The sequence below is a fragment of the Camellia sinensis genome, chromosome 7 (genome assembly GCF_055761805.1).
Source record: "Camellia sinensis isolate YWXY chromosome 7, ASM5576180v1, whole genome shotgun sequence".
NCBI classification, from domain to species: Eukaryota; Viridiplantae; Streptophyta; class Magnoliopsida; order Ericales; family Theaceae; genus Camellia; species Camellia sinensis.
In genome coordinates this window covers 97,319,917-97,337,541 of record NC_138967.1, presented here as the reverse complement: position 1 = coordinate 97,337,541, position 17,625 = coordinate 97,319,917, and the positions used below count along the sequence as shown (strand labels likewise).

Here is a 17,625-nt window from a genome sequence, read left to right as displayed (position 1 = left end):
ATCAATTGTTGCAGCAGCCAGTTATACATCCTCCGGAGCCTCTCGGCGCCCGTTTTTCCAACTTCCGGGCTAATGTTGAACACCCTAGGGTTAGTGTTGCCAACTTTCAACCACATATCTGTGATCTACACACCTGGGAGGCCCCTAAAAGTTGGTGGCCGGCCATTAAGGTTACCTGACCCTTTTGACCCCTTTCTTCCGGGCTAATGTTGAACCCCTTGGACCCTTTTTCTTGAACTTTGAACCACATATCTGTGATGTACACACCTGGGAGGCCCCTAAAAGTTCATGGCCGGCCAGTAATTCAAATTGACCCTTTTGAACCCCTCTTTCCGAGCTAATGTTGAACCCCTTAGACCCACTTTCTTGGAATTTTAACCACATGGTTGTGTTGTACACACATAGGAGTACCTCTCCAGTAGCTGGCCGGCCAGAAAATCTCATTGAACCTTTTGACCCCTAGCCGGCCGGCTAGGGGGTGTGGCCGGCCGGCCACCTCCAACAAAAGTGATAGGCCGGCCGTGTTCCTTGCACTGTGCACTTTACAGCTGTGGGGCAATATCCCCCAGACAAGATATTTATCCGGGGGATATTTTGTGGGGGAATTTTGCTCTCCTTTTCCCCCACCTTTACACCCCCTTTTGAACCCTTATAACCAGCTGGTGGCCTCCTTTGTTAGAGTTAGAAAAACTCTCCTTCAAGCATCCATACTCAACTCCATCTTCTTCCTTCTCAATTCTTGAAAAAACCCTAAGTCCCTAACCATCATTCCTTCTACACCACCAAGCTCTACCACCACCATCTCATTTCCAGCAACAAGGAAGGTTTCTCAAAGGCTTAAGAAGCTGCAAATTCATCCAAGAAGCAACAAAAGTTTGAGTCTTCAAGGGTAAGTAATACTTTTACCCTTTTGACCCTTTTTCTTGATCTATTTGTAAGCCCCACTTCCTTTTTGTTTCAAGCTCCGGCCCTAACTGAAAAGGGCCATCTTTTGAGCTCATCTTCACTTTTCATTAAGGGCTCAACCCTGTTTGAGCCCTCCATAACACATTTGCTTCATTGATCCTCTTGTATGTCATAGCTTTGCATGCTATTTTTGACCCATGAGAAATTTATTTTCAAGCATGTGGTAAACTGATATTAGGCTTATTTTGAGCCCCTCTTCAACATTGGAGAAGGGCTCAACATTGTTTGGTGCCTCCATGTGTCACTTGTAGTTATATCCCTTATTTGGCCCCATTTTTGCATAAATTGGCAGCCCCCTTTGCTTCTGTTTTTGGACCTTGGTCCGAACTAAAAGTGGCCTTATTTTGGCCTATACTTCATGTTTCATTCACACTTTTTTTCTGTTTGGTGATTATTTTGTATACTTCATGTTATAGCACCTTTTGAGCCTCATTTTGCATCGCATTTTTAGCATATTTGTATACTGATTTTGAGGCTGCCATATACTGTAAATATTCATATTTTTGGTCCCTCTTCAGTGTTGTAGAAGGAAATTTTTCAGTTTGGGTTTTTCTTATACCACTTGCTTCATTACCCCTCTTTTGGCCCCTATTCTTGCATGCTATTTTTCCCCTACCTATGCTTGCTGTTTGGCCATGTTTATAACTGTGAAAGTGCATCTTTTGGGACTGTCTATCTTCTGTCTTTGCATTGCATGTCCATATTGTGCATGTTTGGCATAGCTATAGGTCATTTCGGGTGCCTAATGTTGCATTTCGGGACATTTCCTTGCATTTCATGTCATTTCGCCTCATTTCGGGACTGTTTTCCCCCATTTTTTAGTGCTGAAATTCCATTAGCATGCTTGCATATCATTTTTGCCATGTTTCATCACATTTTGTCATTGCCTCGGTTTGCGTGCCCGTGTGCACGCATTTCGAGGCACTTCATTTTTATCCGCCGGCATCCTATGTGAGTGTGGCTGAGGCTCACTCATGTTGGTATAAGCTCATTTGTCATTTTCATATCATTCCATCATATTTTGTCATTGCCTCGGTTTGCGTGCCCGTGTGCACGCATTTCGAGGCACTTCATTTTTATCCGCCGGCATCCTATGTGAGTGTGGCTGAGGCTCACTCATGTTGGTATAAGCCCATTTGTCATTTCCATATCATTCCATCATATTTTGTCATTGCCTCGGTTTGCGTGCCCGTGCGCACGCATTTCGAGGCACCTCCATTTTTATCCGACGGCATCCTATGTGAGTGTGGCTGAGGCTCACACATGTTGGTATAAGCCCATTTGTCATTTCCATGTCATTTCATCATAGCGTATGCCATTGCCTCGGTTTGCGTGCCCGTGTGCACGCATTTCGAGGCACCTCATTTTCATAGCATATACCATTGCCTCGGTTTGCGTGCCCGTGTGCACGCATTTTGAGGCACCTCATTTTCATAGCATTTTGCCATTGCCTCGGTTTGCGTGCCCGTGTGCACGCATTTTGAGGCACTTCATTTTCATAGCATTTTGCCATTGCCTCGGTTTGCGTGCCCGTGTGCACGCATTTCGAGACACCTCATTTCATCGCATTCTGTCACCGTCTCGGTTTGCGTGCCCGCGTGCACGCATTTCAAGGCGCCTCATTTTCATTGCATTCATGCATTTTCTCGGTTTACGTGCCCGTGTGCACGCATTTCGAGACATATCATTTTCATAGCATTATGCGTACTAGGTTGTATCCTAGATTGCATTCTGCCATTTTCTCGGTTTGCGTGCCTGCATGCACGTATTTCGAGGCATATCATTCCATAACATTGAGTATGTTAGGATTATATCTTGGTTGCATTTCATGCATACCATGCATATTGCATCATGTCCGGAATAGGAGTTAGCCCAGGCACGGGAAACGAGGTACATTTCGTACTCCGAGTGACGGAATGTGTCTCAATTCCCCAGTCACCGACACTCCGGATTATCCATGATGGAGTTAGGTTTTAGCTGTAGTTTCATGTGCATTCATCCTATATTGAGTTGTGCATTTCGACTCCTCGGCCATCATGCCTCGGTATGCGTGATTGGTGGCACGAGGATCGAGACATGCATATATTTGTGCAAATACATTGCTATGCCCCTTTCCTGCTCTCTGTTGCAGCAAAATCAGGAATCAGCAACTTTTTGGGACTTGGCACGCATTTCAAGGACAGGTGTAAACAGAGGCTAATTGGGGCATTCCGGTGGATTTCCGCGCAAGACAATCCGGACATGCATCATCTATCAGAAGCAAGGCAGTCCCTGGCTTGCATGCCAGTTTTATTTGCTTTCTTAATTAATTTGTTAATTAATTAGGATTCTGTAATATTTTGGACTGTAATATTCTTTTATTTGGGACTGTAATATTTGGACTGTATATTTATTCGGACCCTCCGAGTGAGGGCACAACTGTAATAAGTGTGCGTGAGTGTGATGTATGTCTTCCAACCCCACGTCTTTCTCCCTTTTATTTATCCGCTTTTGATGGTTAGATTAGGGCATATTTCAATTAGCATACAGTATGACAGCATGTTTGCATCATTCATCTGTATTGTATGCACCGGGCTCGGCGCATCATACTAACTACATTGTACTTTCAATTTCAAAGTTGAATACATGATAGTTGTAACATTTCATATGCCATCTTAGAATAGCCGAGCCTGCTATAGTTGCATTTTGCATGTGTTGCATTAGACATTTCTGTATACTTAGGATTCATGCATGATTTCTAATAAGTGTCTATTTTGGCTTGGAGTACTCGGTAAGTTTTTATGCTTTAGCATCCTTACATGCGTGTGAGTGCTGCCATGAATAGCATGTTTACCATGAGGCTATGTGCTTATCTGATATAACTGCCTGAATGCCTGTGGGTGAAGATTGGGTTATCTGAATTGGAATAAATCATCAATTGTTTCAAGCCTACCTGCGGGTAGCAAACCATTTTCGAAAACAAGCATGAAATGTTTCGTTCCAATTCGGGTGACCTGGTCTATACTTGTATGCTGTGCGCATCACATAGTAACCTAGGCTAATAAACCGGAATAAGAACTCACAATGTTTTCAAAAATTGATATCATGGTTAGTAGAGGCCGGTCTATGACCGGGCGAGCGGGGGTGCTCACGAAGTGACCTTCCCCAATCGTACCCAAGTTCCCGAGCCGAGGCAACTTTGGTGATGACGGACACGTGGCCTTTTGGCACCGAGTCGGGGTTTCCTAAATTTCCCAAAATAAAATATTTAGGTGGCGACTCTGTATCTGGCAAAGCAGTCCATGTTTGGCACTTCTTTCAAAAAAAAAAATCTGTTTTCTCAAAAACAATTTGCCGGATTTGGACTCTTTGGTTCAGACTTAGAACCGTGACGGCAAAGTCGAGTCCGAGCTGTAGCGAGGTCCCCCGCGGGCTTGTTACAGCTAGACATGAAAAGGTTCAAAATTTTGATGAAGCAGGCTCCAACCAACGACTTATGATGTTCAAACATTTTTTTTCAAAGTAACAAAGAGGAACATGTACAAAAAAAATTGAGAGGTGACAAGTGGCATGTGGGGTGTTAAATTTTTTTTGTACAAAAGTAACAAAATGTCATCCAAAACATATACTATTACTAGTAATTTTTTAAGTATATTAATATGAATACCCTCAAGTATTAGTGGTGCCACCCCTGCTTACTGTGTTTGCTTATTTGAGAACTTACTAAAGTGAACTTGTGAATCAACATTAAAAAAATGTTGAGACCTGGAAAATTACTTTATTGGGTTAGATTCTAAGCTTGTTCCCATTTTGTTTTGTTGATGTATTTATATTTGGGCTTTACATTGAAATAATTCTGCCATTTTTTCTTCATGATTTTCAAAACCCAGCTTATTGTAAGTGATTCAGCTCATCAAGCTAATCAAATGGCTCACAGTTAGTTAGAGTTAGTTTCTGATGTCAAGTTAGTTACAGGTTGTTACACTGAACTTAAGTCAGTTATGGCTTGATGTACATATAGCAAGTCTATGTGATGAGATCAGTTATTGAAATGAAATCACTCTCTCTCTCTCTCTCTGTGTGTGTGTGTGTGTGTGTGTGTGTGTGTGTGTGTGTGTGTGTGTACTGATTCAATGCTCAGTTTTGTTCATTCTATTTTTCTGTGAGTTTCTTCATGGCATCAAAGCAAGTGGAGACCATTTAACCAATTGGTTGTGTCTCCGTCTCATCACTTGGACATTCACTTAAAAGTTTGTCAGTAGAGAGAGCATGAATTTTGTCATGCATTTCCCTTAACCCTATAGACGACCTTTCTATTACCCTGATCAAATTTATGGTTATATTCCTTGGTTTGTAATTTTCTATTTCATTTGAGCTTCACCTGTAACTCAGACTAGTAATGTAGTCAAATGGTTAGTTTATTTTTCCCTTGAACTTCATAAATTTGAAGAGCAATATATTAAGGTAATTATATAAACAAAATGTAAGCTAATTGTATCTACTTTTTTTTATAACAGAAGAAAATCAAAATTCTTGTAGTGCATACTTTTTTTATTTATGTAGAATACAGATCTGATTTCTACAATTTGATTTTACTTATCATATCAGGCAAATCATCGATTCATGACAAACATGCAAAGACGTATATACGGCCATGCAACTGATGTTGCAATTCGCCCTTTGAATGAGGAAAAAGCTGTCAAAGCTGCTGCAGATCTTCTTGGGGAACTCTTTGTATTTACGGTAGTATATATAATGTGATTTCCTACTCCTTTTAGCATCTGAGATTTTTGTGAAATCTACTTGTTTGCATATCCAAGGGTGTTCTTCTGTGGAGTTGGATTATGATTGTGGTATGTTTTATGCATGTGTGTGCACTTACATAAGTAAATGCTGGACTAGTTGGTTTCAATTTGTTGTACTGGTGATTGGAGTGTGCATGTCCGTGTGGTGATTGACGAGCGTGCATTTTGCTTCACAGTATGTGCATTAAGTTCTTATGCATACATACCTATATTCATGAACATCTGTGCCCATAAGGTTCCATATATTTCTATAAATCAAGTACTGGTTGACACTAGGTGTTTTGTAATGGATGGTCAGGCTTTTTATGCGGTGATGTGATTGGCTATGGTTGTTTATTCTCATGTAAGTGGTTAGTAAACTATTTTTGTTATCAATGTATATCTGTGTGATGCAGTTCAAGTAGCTCAACTCGTGTGCTAGAGAGGGAGGAGAGTTTTTGACTGCTGGGAGGAAGCTATTCAATTGGAGCTCCAATTCTATCCTTTCTGTTCAGAAATCTGTCTTTAGGGGGTCAACTGTTTTTTGGATTCCATGTACTTCCCTACAACACATAACTCACATCTTGAAAGCCCCATCTCTAAGGCTGAGAGCTAGCTGAGCCATTGATGTAGTACTAGTAGCTGAAGAATTCTTGAAACAATTGGACCAGCAAAAGGCAAAGAAGTCAAATTGAGGATAAAAGAGTCACTTTTGTGACAAGCTTGTAATCCCTACAAATTTAGTAGTCTGATTGGAAATGGCATTTTAAATTAAACTCATCGCCATCCCTACGATGATGCATAGTGGATTTTAGCTAAATTCCTTCATTTAGGGTCTCAAATTAGTGATTTTTCCATTTTAGGAAAGTTTTATTTTAGTGATAACTTTATTTTGCGAAGTCCCTTTTTAGTGCCGTCTGTTTTGGCATGGTTTTAATGTTTTCTAGTATTCAGATTTAGGCTTAACTCAAATTTTCTGTGTTTGGTAATTTTCTATTTATTTTTGTGTCTAGCAAGAAATTAGCCTGTTAGTTGTTTCCTTGTATAGTTAGGTTGTCGTTTATTATAAATAATGGTATGTGCCTTGGGGCAAAATAACTTTTGATCAATATAATTCAGTTTCTCTTTGAGAATTCGTTTCTTCCTCGTGGATTCAAGGTGTTCTTCGTCTGCTAAACGATATCTAGCCTTGTGTGATATTTTCCGCTGCGTCAGCCGTATGCATCACATAAATGCTTTACCCATAGCACGGTTGATTGTGTAAACTTGCAACTACAGTGGTGACTACTGTTTGGACTTTTTGTTGTACTTTGTGTTGACAATCCCATTTGACAAATATCGTTGTGACGAATTAGCATCTGTTCTTTTACCTTTGTGAGTTGAGAGTGTTATTAGATGTGAATCCAATCTAGTTTGACTCGAGCTTGCTTAGTTAGTGTTCTAACTAGTTCTGTTCTTCGCTCGAGCTATCAACGAGTGATTATCGAGTATTCATTCCCCCCTTGCAGTAAATCAGACCTGCAGATCAAGAAACAACAAGGGTTCACCAACCACTTGAGCGGTCCACATGCTTGCAGTTTGTCAGTGCTTCAGTGATAAATTGTGTGGGGTTTCATAGTTCACTCAAGCAGTCCATTTAGTCTTTCAGCTTCTGAGAGTTTCCTTCAGACATCCTGCAGAGTCTTAAAGTTTGCCCGAGCAGTAAAAAGCTTGCTCAAGCAGTCCAAGGCATCTAATTCTGTTATAACTGCACATTTGAGATTAGATTTGGATCTAGACTCTGCTTTCATCCCTGAAGTGTGAAAACCAGAGTTTTAAAAGGCTTTACTGAGGCTTGCCTCGATGCTTACCTTGCCTCGAGGTTAAGGTAAAACTCATCAAGGCTTTGATTTTTAGGCATTACTCCCCAAAGGCTTGCGTATCACAATTTGAGACATGAGCCTTAGATGTGCTTTGTCTGCTTTTTGCGCATAAGCATGTGAGGAGTACGCACATGCAGAGGTTGCGTTGGGTTTTTGTTAAACTTAGCCTATTAGATTGTTTAAACATAAAAAATAAAAAAAGAATCCCTTTTTGCAACTACATTCTCCAGGAAAAATTAAATAAATGATCAATCAAGAAAAAACACATTTAATGGTCAAGTGAGAAGCTCAATCACTAAAGTTAAGAATATCAATTTCACTTTCAGTAAATAAAAACTTCCTTTTATGCAGTAAAATATTCAACGCCTTAAGGCAAAAGGTATTTACACTTTTATATTTAATTTTTATTTTTATTTTTTTACTATTTTAAAATTTTTAATTTATTTACTAAATATTAAAATTTGATATTCGAAATGCTTATGCCTCAGCGCCTTGTGGCTTATGCCTCACCTCATGAGGGGTAAAACGTCTTGAGGTACACATTCGCCTTTAAAAACTTTGGTGAAAACATAGAAAGTTCTAGTGAGATCCACATTTATACCCTGATGAAATCATGAGTGATCAATGGATCTATAAGCTATATATTAAAGATCATCAAGTGTTTCTACACCAATTACAATTTTCGAGAGAGGCGTTCTTTAGTGGATTTTGAGAACTTAAACTTGGAAGCTTCTATGGATTCCGGAGTGGCTCATCGCCGTGATTTCGACATTGGCGTTGTGGATTCGGCATTGGAGAAGCAATTATGCGGTGACGACAACATTGAAAGAGGCACAAGGGATTGAGTCAATCGGGGCATGGATTCACTAGATGATTGTGAGAATTTCTCTGTGTGATTCGTATTCCTCATAGTGCATTGCTTTGGTGGCCGTTGGCCCTTGTTTTTTTTTTTTTAATCACAGTTAGAGGAGTTCAATTGTGGTTTTTCCATATTAAATCTCTCGTCCTTAATTGCTTGGATCTAATTTGGTTTTCTTTGCATTAGATGAGATTGTATTTTGATTGTGTTAATTGTTCAATTGGTTGAGTGATTGGTGAAATTGAATCCAAATTGCAATCAATGTATCACGAATTTAAGGGTTTCAACTACTTTTTAAAATGCATTTTCACATCAATTGAATTTGAGAATCCTCTTGGATGCTGCTTCATTTTTGAGCTGTTCTCAGCTTCAACACATAAGAGAACATTTTCCAGATGGCAAAAATAAAAAATAAAAACTCCAAAAACTTTTGATACGGGCTTGAGTTATTTCTTAGGTGATATGCTGACTACCTTAAAAGTATGATTGTTTTACATAGAAAAGCCACATGGCCATTGGTAATCCATTAATTTTCATCCAGACCAACCACCTTAGGAAGGGAAACGCAAATTTTGGCAATTGATCATGCAGGGACACTGAAGAACCAAATTAAAGTTAGTTGGAGTGGACACAGAGAAGGAGTGTTTTGTCCCATTTACAGGTAGAAACGTAAGAAAAATAACTTCCTTCCTAGTATACTAATGATGTAATGTGCTTGTAGAAGAAACATAAATGAAAGCATAGCCCTTAAAAAAATTTCGTTCCATCTGACAATGTTTCTTGCCTTCTTATTTGCATAATTTCATCAACATGCTTATTCCACTTTACAGACCAGGAATAGGCTGACTGGCTGACCATCATCATACCCAGGGCCGGCCTTACCCTTTGGCAATTGAGACGGTGGCCTTAGGCCCCGTTTTCCTTGAAGGCCATAATTTATTTATTTATTTATTTGTGTGTGTGTGTGTGTGCGCGCGCGCGCGTGCGCATGTGTGTGTGCACACGCGCAATTAAGATGATAATAATGAAATTATATTGAATGCCCATTTAAAGTACATTTATTTTTCTTCACCTATTTTGTGTGTGTGTTTTTCTCTTCTCTTCACAAGGGGTGTAAGCGATTTAGTTTGGTTTTGTTGGGGTTAAAGAAAATTTAGCACCAAACTAGATCCTTCAATTTTATTCATTGAGAAACTGGAATGATCACATTCAGTTTTGTTAGTTTTCAATTTTGCAAAAAGTAATGGAATCTCACATAAAAAAAAAATGAAAGGAGAATGTGGAGATGCTCTATAAAAGTCTTCCCTTTTATGAATTAAAAAAGACACATTGGAAAAGCTTACAAAAGATTAATTAGTAATTTTGCATCACAAAAAAATTAAAAAAACTCAAAACAAACAAAATGTAATATTAAAAAAAAAATCATTATTAACATTTAAGAAATAAAAGGTCTCAATTTAAAATTTTGCCTTAGGCCCCCAAAAGTGTTGGCCCGCCCCTGATCATACCTTATGCATGTCGATGGGATTACATTTTTGGAAAATTAAGGAGGCTTTTTAACAATTTTTTTTTCATAATCTCACAATTAAGTTTACCTATATTTTGTTTTTGAGTTCTCTTCAGGCAATTTAGAAATGTTGGCTGGTTGAATTATCTGACAGTCGCCTAGGTATTGCATTAGACATATTCAGCAGTGGTTCTGATCCTTATTTGTTCCTAGGTGGCACTTAGTATGGTAAATGCCTCCTACTGTACCATACTTCTTTTTGGCTGCATGATACTATTTAGTGTTGATAATATTCCAAACTAAGCTTATGTGCACCGTTCTGTCTAATTAGGTTGCAGGGGCTGCTGTCATATTTGAGGTGCAAAGAAGTTCTAGATCAGAAGCTAGGAAGGAGGAACTGGGGAAAGAAGAAATGCAGGTTAATTGGAATATCCTGTTCTTTAGAACTTTCGTGGACCCTTTTTTTTTCATATTACTTTAATTGACCTTCCTACTTCTTTGAGCAAACAGTTGATGGGCTTTCTGATTGAACTAATGTTTATACGAGTATTTATCTTTCTTGTAACATGTCATGGTATTTTGCAAAGTCCTGCCCATTACCTCTTTACTTCGATGATCAATAATAAACATAAAATTGCACCAGCTTATGGTGCATCAAAATTGCATGAAGATATCTTTAAAATTGGCATAAGCTTGACAGAACATCCCCGAGATAGCTGAATTCTACCACCAGAAGAGATGATAGTGAAAGAAGATAAGAAGAGTAGAAGGGTAATGGAGGTCGCTAAGAAAAATAAATTTCATTAATGTCATTGGCAGTGTTGTTTGTTGCTAAACTATTTTATTGTTAGTGCTGGCTGCTTTACTAGTTTTATTTTTGTCTATTCATTTGGAGGCATTGGTTTTTCAGCTCAATGTTACATCTTAAACACAGGTACTGACAGTATTTTTATCCAAGTTGATGTAATTAACAAGTTAAGCTTATTTTCCGTAAGTATGAGACTGTCACTTATGTCGCTGTCATGATAGGCAATGAAGCAACGAGATGAAGATCTAGCAAGAGAAGTGGAAATTTTAAAGCAGAAAATTGCAGAGGTGGAGCAACTAGCAAAAGGGCAAGGACTTGGTGGTATGTTCAACTTCAGGCATGCTCACAGTGCCGGAGATGGACATTCCAAGCCTATTTGATAACTCTGCATCATGCCACAATCCTCTGGCTGATATACAAGATTCCTTTGGCAGTTTTTCCCTCAACACCGACAGAGTTTCTTTCTTTTCTTTCTTTTTTTTTTATTTTTTTATTTTTTGTTGATAGAATTTCAGTTGAAGTTTTGTTATTTAGAATTGGCTGATTGAGGTTGGGCTTAGTCAGTTTAATTTGTAACTAATTGAAGCAAAGGTAATGCGAAAAGCTAACTTCGGTCCCATGAAAATGACATTTGAAACTGATTAAGTAGATCTAAAAAGTTTTAAAAAGAAAATTGATTAAAATGTTTGAAAAAAAAATCATTAAAATTAAAAAAATAGAATACGGTTAGAAAATTTTAAAAATTATTTTTAAAAATTCTAATCCAAACAAAGTAGTGGTGTAAATTACAATGAAATCTTTCCGTTTAATTGAAATCACGCTTGCAGCTTATTTATTTTTTGAAATATTACTGCTCTCATTTCAGCCGTAACATTTGTTCTTTTATTTTTGAAAAGAGGATTGGCTTCTTTTAAGTTTGGCTGTGGAGTCCTTTATGTATATCATCTACGAAAAAAATTAGTTCGATTAAATTATCTTGGTCTTTTCATTTTATTACATTCATCTTTATAAAAATAAAATAAAATATTAAAAAATGGACAGCCTATTTTTTTATTTTTTTTTCTTTTAAGAAAAACACACTTGTCATTTATTTTTTTAGAAACAAACGCAATAAAATGAAGAGTCTATAATTATTAGATGGACCTAATTGTTTTCATGGATGATATATATATGAAAGGCATTAGAAAATAAATAATTTAGATCATTGAAACATAACTTGTGACAAGCTTCACAAATCATATCTCAACTTGAGAGAAGCCAACATTTTTGAAAAATTTGTAGTAAAATGGAATTACACGAAAAAGGAAATGGGGTCACTGTTGTGTTAAAGGCACAGCACAGCAGTGACTGTTGTACCTCAATTTAAGGTATATTATGGGATTATTTTTATGATCTGAACTGTTCATTTTGTACAATTTGTTAAATGCTTCATGCCCATCAAAAAATCATATTAATTGGATATCAATAACTATATGATCGATAATCAAAAAAATAAACAATAAGTTTTTCTTTTGAGAAATAATATAAAAAGTATGCAATTCGATCATATATTTATTGATATCCGATTAATATGATTTTTTAGAAGACATGAAGTACTCAACAAACCCTATAAAATGAACGATTCAGATTATAAAAATAAGTCCATAATACACCTCAAATTGAGGCACAACAGTCACTGTCGTGCCTTCAGCACAGTAGTGACCCCAGCAATGCTAGGTATCATGAAAAATCTTTCATGAAAATAATCATGAAAGTTTTATGACCCTTGAATTACACTTAGAATAAAACACCACACACTAATCAAAGTAATCCAAAGATCATAACTCTTTCATGATTATTTTCATGAAAAAAATTCCATGATCCCTAACTTTTCTCTAGTAACCCCATCTCCCACGAAGAATATTACAATTCAATATAGTTTTTTTTTTTTTTTTTTTTTTTTTTTCAAATTGCAATAAAGATAAAATTTGTAAAATTAATTGCAAAAAGACGGAATCTTAAGCCAAAAAGACAACTATTTCTGGCGGCCATTACTTGTCGTCAGCCACTTCTCTCCTGCCACAAGTAGCCTTTGATCGAATCTGAATCCTCGGTCGTTCTTGTCTGCGGTCGTTTCCTGTAGTGCCCAAAACGACGTCAGTAACTTTTCATTTATAAATAATAAAAAAAAAAAAAAAAAAAAAAACAAACAAACAAACTTAGAAAGGGGGAAGAACCCATTAATGGCGTCGAAAAATGGGGTTAATAGGCGGCATGAGATGAGAGATCTGTGCAACTGCAGTCGTGTGTTTCACAGAGATTGGTTGGATAGATGGGTGGATGAAGGTAGGGTCACTTGCCCTTTGTGCAGATCTATGCTCCGTCCTCCTAACACCAATCCATGGATGGTACTCAGGCATGTTCCTCACTTGTCTTAACAAGATCAGATCCCCCCAATTACCTAACTTGCTTGGTATCAATGGGATTCATCTTACTTCTGCCATTTTGTGGATTTATCTTATCTACCAGCTATCAAATGGGATTCATCTGTCTTGGCCATTGGGCTCCCCAGATTTAGTTTCTCAATTTTTACTCTGTAATTATTTAGTTATCCCTTCTTGTTTGCAGTGTTTTCTGTGTAACTGAGGTTAAGCCCAAAGATCCCTTCATGGAGGACTGCACTTTTCAGTGCATTTTTGCAGGAATTTGCCCCATTTTTCGACGCCATTAATGGGTTCTTCCCCCTTTCTGAGTTCTGTTCTTCCTTTCTTAGTCTTTTCTTTTTTTTTATTTCTTGAAAAGTTGTCCCAAAACGACGTCGTTTTGGGGCGCTACAGGAAAACGACCGAGGATCCAGATTCGCCTTCGATCAGCCATCTTTTACCATCACAAACTCCTCCCCCACATTCCCTTGTACTCTATCCATCATTCTTGCTTCTCTGGCTACCCTCTTCAGTTGTCTCCAGTCCTTTGCTATACTTCTCTAACTACCCCAATCCTTTCCTTACTCTCCTCTGACCACCCGTAGCCTCCCCACCTTTGCAACCCCTTCTCAAACCGTCAACTTCCCCTTCTTCAATCATCATCTCAAACCCTAGCTGCAATATCAAATCCTAGCTATGAAACAGAGAGTAAAGATCAAACCCTAGTTAGAATATGTTATCTCAAACTCTAGCTACTGCAATCTACAAACCAAGAGAGGGAGAGTCGTTGGTCATAACTACCATCATAGCCTTCATGATCTACAAACTAAGAGAGAGAGAGAGAGAGAGAGATTCGTTCGTCATCAGTGCCGTTATACAGAGAAGAGTGGGTTAAGGGAGGGGGGGGGGGGGGGGGGGGGAGGCAAGGCAGAAAGAGGCGATGAGTGGGAAATGAAGGGTGACGATGGGTTGCGGAGGTTAGGGAAGAGTGGGAGAGGCGCTATTAGTTGTATGGGAGATGAGAAAGGGGATGGTGACAATAGGGAGGGTTGAGGAGGGTTTGCCACTGCCAGAGAAGGTAGGAGAGAGGCTGTTAGGGTCCAAGGAAAATGAAGAGAAAATAAAAGAGAAGTCTATTTTGGTGCTTTCAAAACTTTTTTTCATTTTTTTTTCAAATTTTTTAAAATTTAATGTACGTTGGAATTATTTTTATCCTATCAAAATATATGCCTTAAAATTTATTCAAAAGAATTTCTCTACACTCTCACCCTTCTCATACGATTGAGAATTTGTGTAGTGATTTGCTTTTAAACGTATTTAGAAAAAGAAATATTATATAAATTAATAAATTATATATATATATATATATATATTTTTAATATTTTTAAAGGAACTTGTAAGAATAAGCAGCATGTCGATAGGACGCACAATTAGAGTTTAGACCAAAAAAAAATGTGAGAAAAAGATGAAAAAGAAACGTTTGGGGCGAAAATTGGAAACAGTCTCTAAACAATCCCGAGATCATCACGGTCACCTCGACTTAAATTAAATAAACTTATAAGAGCAAGCAGTGCGTAATAAATGCTTACCTTCACTATAGATGGTTGTTTGAATATTGCCCATTTTGAGGTGGTAGCCTACTAGGTTAGTTACCAAGACTGACACCCACTAAAGTTGCTCTCGCTCGGATATGACTTAATGCCTCCATCAATTAAGGCCGGGCAATAAGAATTTTCATTCAATTTGTACTTGTCCATAGTAGGGATGGCAATGGATAACCTACCCTGTGGGTATCCATGGAGACCCAACCCAAATACATGGGTTTTCCCCTCTTTTTCTTATCCATTGGGTAGGGTAGGTGATTTTCTTTAAATATCCACAGGGGATGGGTTGGGGATGGATACCCACTAATTTCCCCATATGTTTTTTTTTTTTTTTTTTTTTTTTTTTTTTTTTTTTTTTTTAAGATTCACAACTAAAACTAAATATACATTCAATCTTTTTTCTTTTTTTTTATTTATTTATTTTTTCAGGTTCACAACCAATTTTTTTTTTTTTTTTTTTTTTTTTTTTTTTTTTTTTTTTTTTTTTTTTTTAAGATCCACAACCAAAGCTAAATATACGTCCAATCTTTTTTTATTTTATTTTTAAGGTTCACAACCATTTTTTTTTTAATTTTTAAGATTCACAACAAAAGCTAAATATACATTTAATTTTTTTCCTTTTTTTAATTTTTTTTAAGGTTCACAACCATTTTTTTTTTTTTAAGATTCACAACCAAAGCTAAATATATATTTAATTTATTTTTCTTTTTTTTTACCAAAGCTAAATATATATTTAATTTTTTTTTTACCAAAGCTAAATATATATTTAATTTTTTTTTATAAAGGTTCTGACTTTGTTATATAAATTTAAAGGTTCAGACTTTTTTATAAAGGTTCTGACTTTGTTATATACTCCATGTGTGGAAACTTTATTTCCATTTATACTTTTTTTAAAAAAAAAAAATTTAAATTCTGAAAAGAAAACAACTTCCAATCGTTTGCCATATCGCTGCAATATTTAAGGTAATTAATTGATGGTTATCAATTATACATGGAACTACATGGTTGGAAGAGCTAAAGGTTCTGACTTTGTTATAATTTATATATTTAGTTTTGGTTGTGAATCTTTAAAAAAAAAAAAAATTAAATATATATTTAGTTTTAGTTATAATTTAAATATATATATTTTAAAGAGTAGGTAACTCATCCAATATATAAATTTTTTTTTTACCAAAGCTAAATATATTTTTTTTGTTAAAAAAAAATAAAAAATAATAAATAATAAATAATAAAAAAAAAATTGTTAACATTAAATATATTTAAAAAGAAAGAAAAAAGATTGAAGGTATATTTAGTTTTTGTTGTGAACCTTAAAAAAAAAAAAAAAAAAAAAAAAGTGGTTGTTAACATTAAATATAAAAAATAAAAATGGGGATTAAAGTGGGTTGGGGAAAATCCATACCCATTAAAAAATGGGGAGGGTGGTACCCATGGGGAATGGGGAATGGAGAATGGGGAAAATTTATTATAGGGGAATGGGGATGGGGAATTAATATCCACCCCATTGCCCCCCATTGCCATTCCTAGTCCATAGGTGTGACTGATAGTTGCCAGAACTACTTTGGTTATATTATCTGCTTGGAGTTTCAAGCTTCAAAATATCTCTTATACAACTATTATATTTATATAAAAAAATTGTATTTAAACATCACAAGTCATGTAACGTGCAGGTCTTAGCTAATGCAAGCATTGATTGAGAAACTAAATGCATTCTCCCACTTGTGCACGACTACAGAGTCTTTCCCTTGATTAGGCTTCGTGTAATTAGACATAGCCTTGTGTTTTAGTGGAGATCTCCATGTCTTTGGACTCATGTACTGAGCAAAGACCAAGAATCACTAGACATATAAATATACACTTTAAATATATGTATATATATTATGAGATCCTATTTTAGTGAATGTTTCACAAAAACAATGACTGTCAAGTCTCTGCCTTATAAACCTTTGGGTAATTAGATGAAAATTTTAAATTGTTTATATTTATTGGATAAGTTTTGTGATATAGATGATGTTTGAATTGTTATAATTATTATATCCACTATGAGAAGTTTTCTTTTATATATGGAGAATCTTTTGTTGGTTGTAGCAAGTGTATAGATAAAGCTTTTTGGAAGCTTGTGAGTAATGGATCAATGTGGAGCTTATTTTCTTTCTTTCTTTCTTATTTATTTATTTTTTTTATATACCATTTAATCTGCGGATCATACATTTATTACCATTGAAATTTTTCTAAGTGTGGTGCATTGATATTGATAGAATTGTAGTGTTGATTGGATATATACAAATGAATGTTGTTGTTTTATTTACAAAATGGTATACCTTTACTTTCCATGGACCTTTTTCATTTTTTGTCTAATTTTACAATCATTTTATGTGCTTATAACTTTTATTAAAAAACTTACCTAACATTATTTTTCTTTTTCTTTTGCGTAAATGAATGAACTCGTGCACGAAACTGAATTTTACAAAACTAGTTGGCACTTGTTACATTTTTTGAAGGATTATATATTTTTGGATAGATGTGTATAAAAAACATTTGGGTAGACTACTAGTTATATTTTTGGATAGATGTGCATGGATAAAAATTTAAAACATAACAATTTTTATGCTAGATGGATATGAATTGGATGATTATATAGATTACATGACATTTTTAATTGGACAATTATGTATTTTGGAATTACTTGTGGATGAAAACTTATAATAGTTGATGACTTTAATTAAACAAGTTAAGGATTTAATGATTTATGTATTTTGTTGGATGTTCATGTTTGAGTTGATTTTGTTGGTTTGAATAATTCTTGCAGATTACAGGTTATATGAAATGGATTTGATGGATTATTATATTTTGA

At 36.1% G+C, this 17,625-nt stretch overlaps 1 protein-coding gene across 7 annotated transcripts; it reads left to right on the top strand.

Annotated features, from left to right (window-relative positions):
- The first annotated feature begins 5,083 nt into the window (after window positions 1-5,083).
- On the top strand, window positions 5,084-11,384 carry LOC114289371 (uncharacterized). 7 transcript variants are annotated; one of them, XM_028233082.2, is made up of 4 exons: window positions 5,084-5,409; window positions 5,554-5,688; window positions 10,289-10,375; window positions 10,987-11,384. In XM_028233082.2, exons 2-4 carry the CDS (start codon window positions 5,569-5,571, stop codon window positions 11,143-11,145), a joined length of 366 nt encoding a protein of 121 aa, XP_028088883.2. In that variant the 5' UTR covers window positions 5,084-5,409; window positions 5,554-5,568; the 3' UTR covers window positions 11,146-11,384. The 7 variants fall into 7 exon arrangements, 1 of the variants encoding a protein (XP_028088883.2); XR_014335771.1 differs by lacking the exons at window positions 5,084-5,409; window positions 5,554-5,688 and adding an exon at window positions 6,988-10,185 and having other exon boundaries at window positions 10,987-11,029; XR_014335769.1 differs by lacking the exons at window positions 5,084-5,409; window positions 5,554-5,688 and adding exons at window positions 7,979-9,119; window positions 10,074-10,185 and having other exon boundaries at window positions 10,289-11,384.
- Window positions 11,385-17,625: the final 6,241 nt, after the last annotated feature.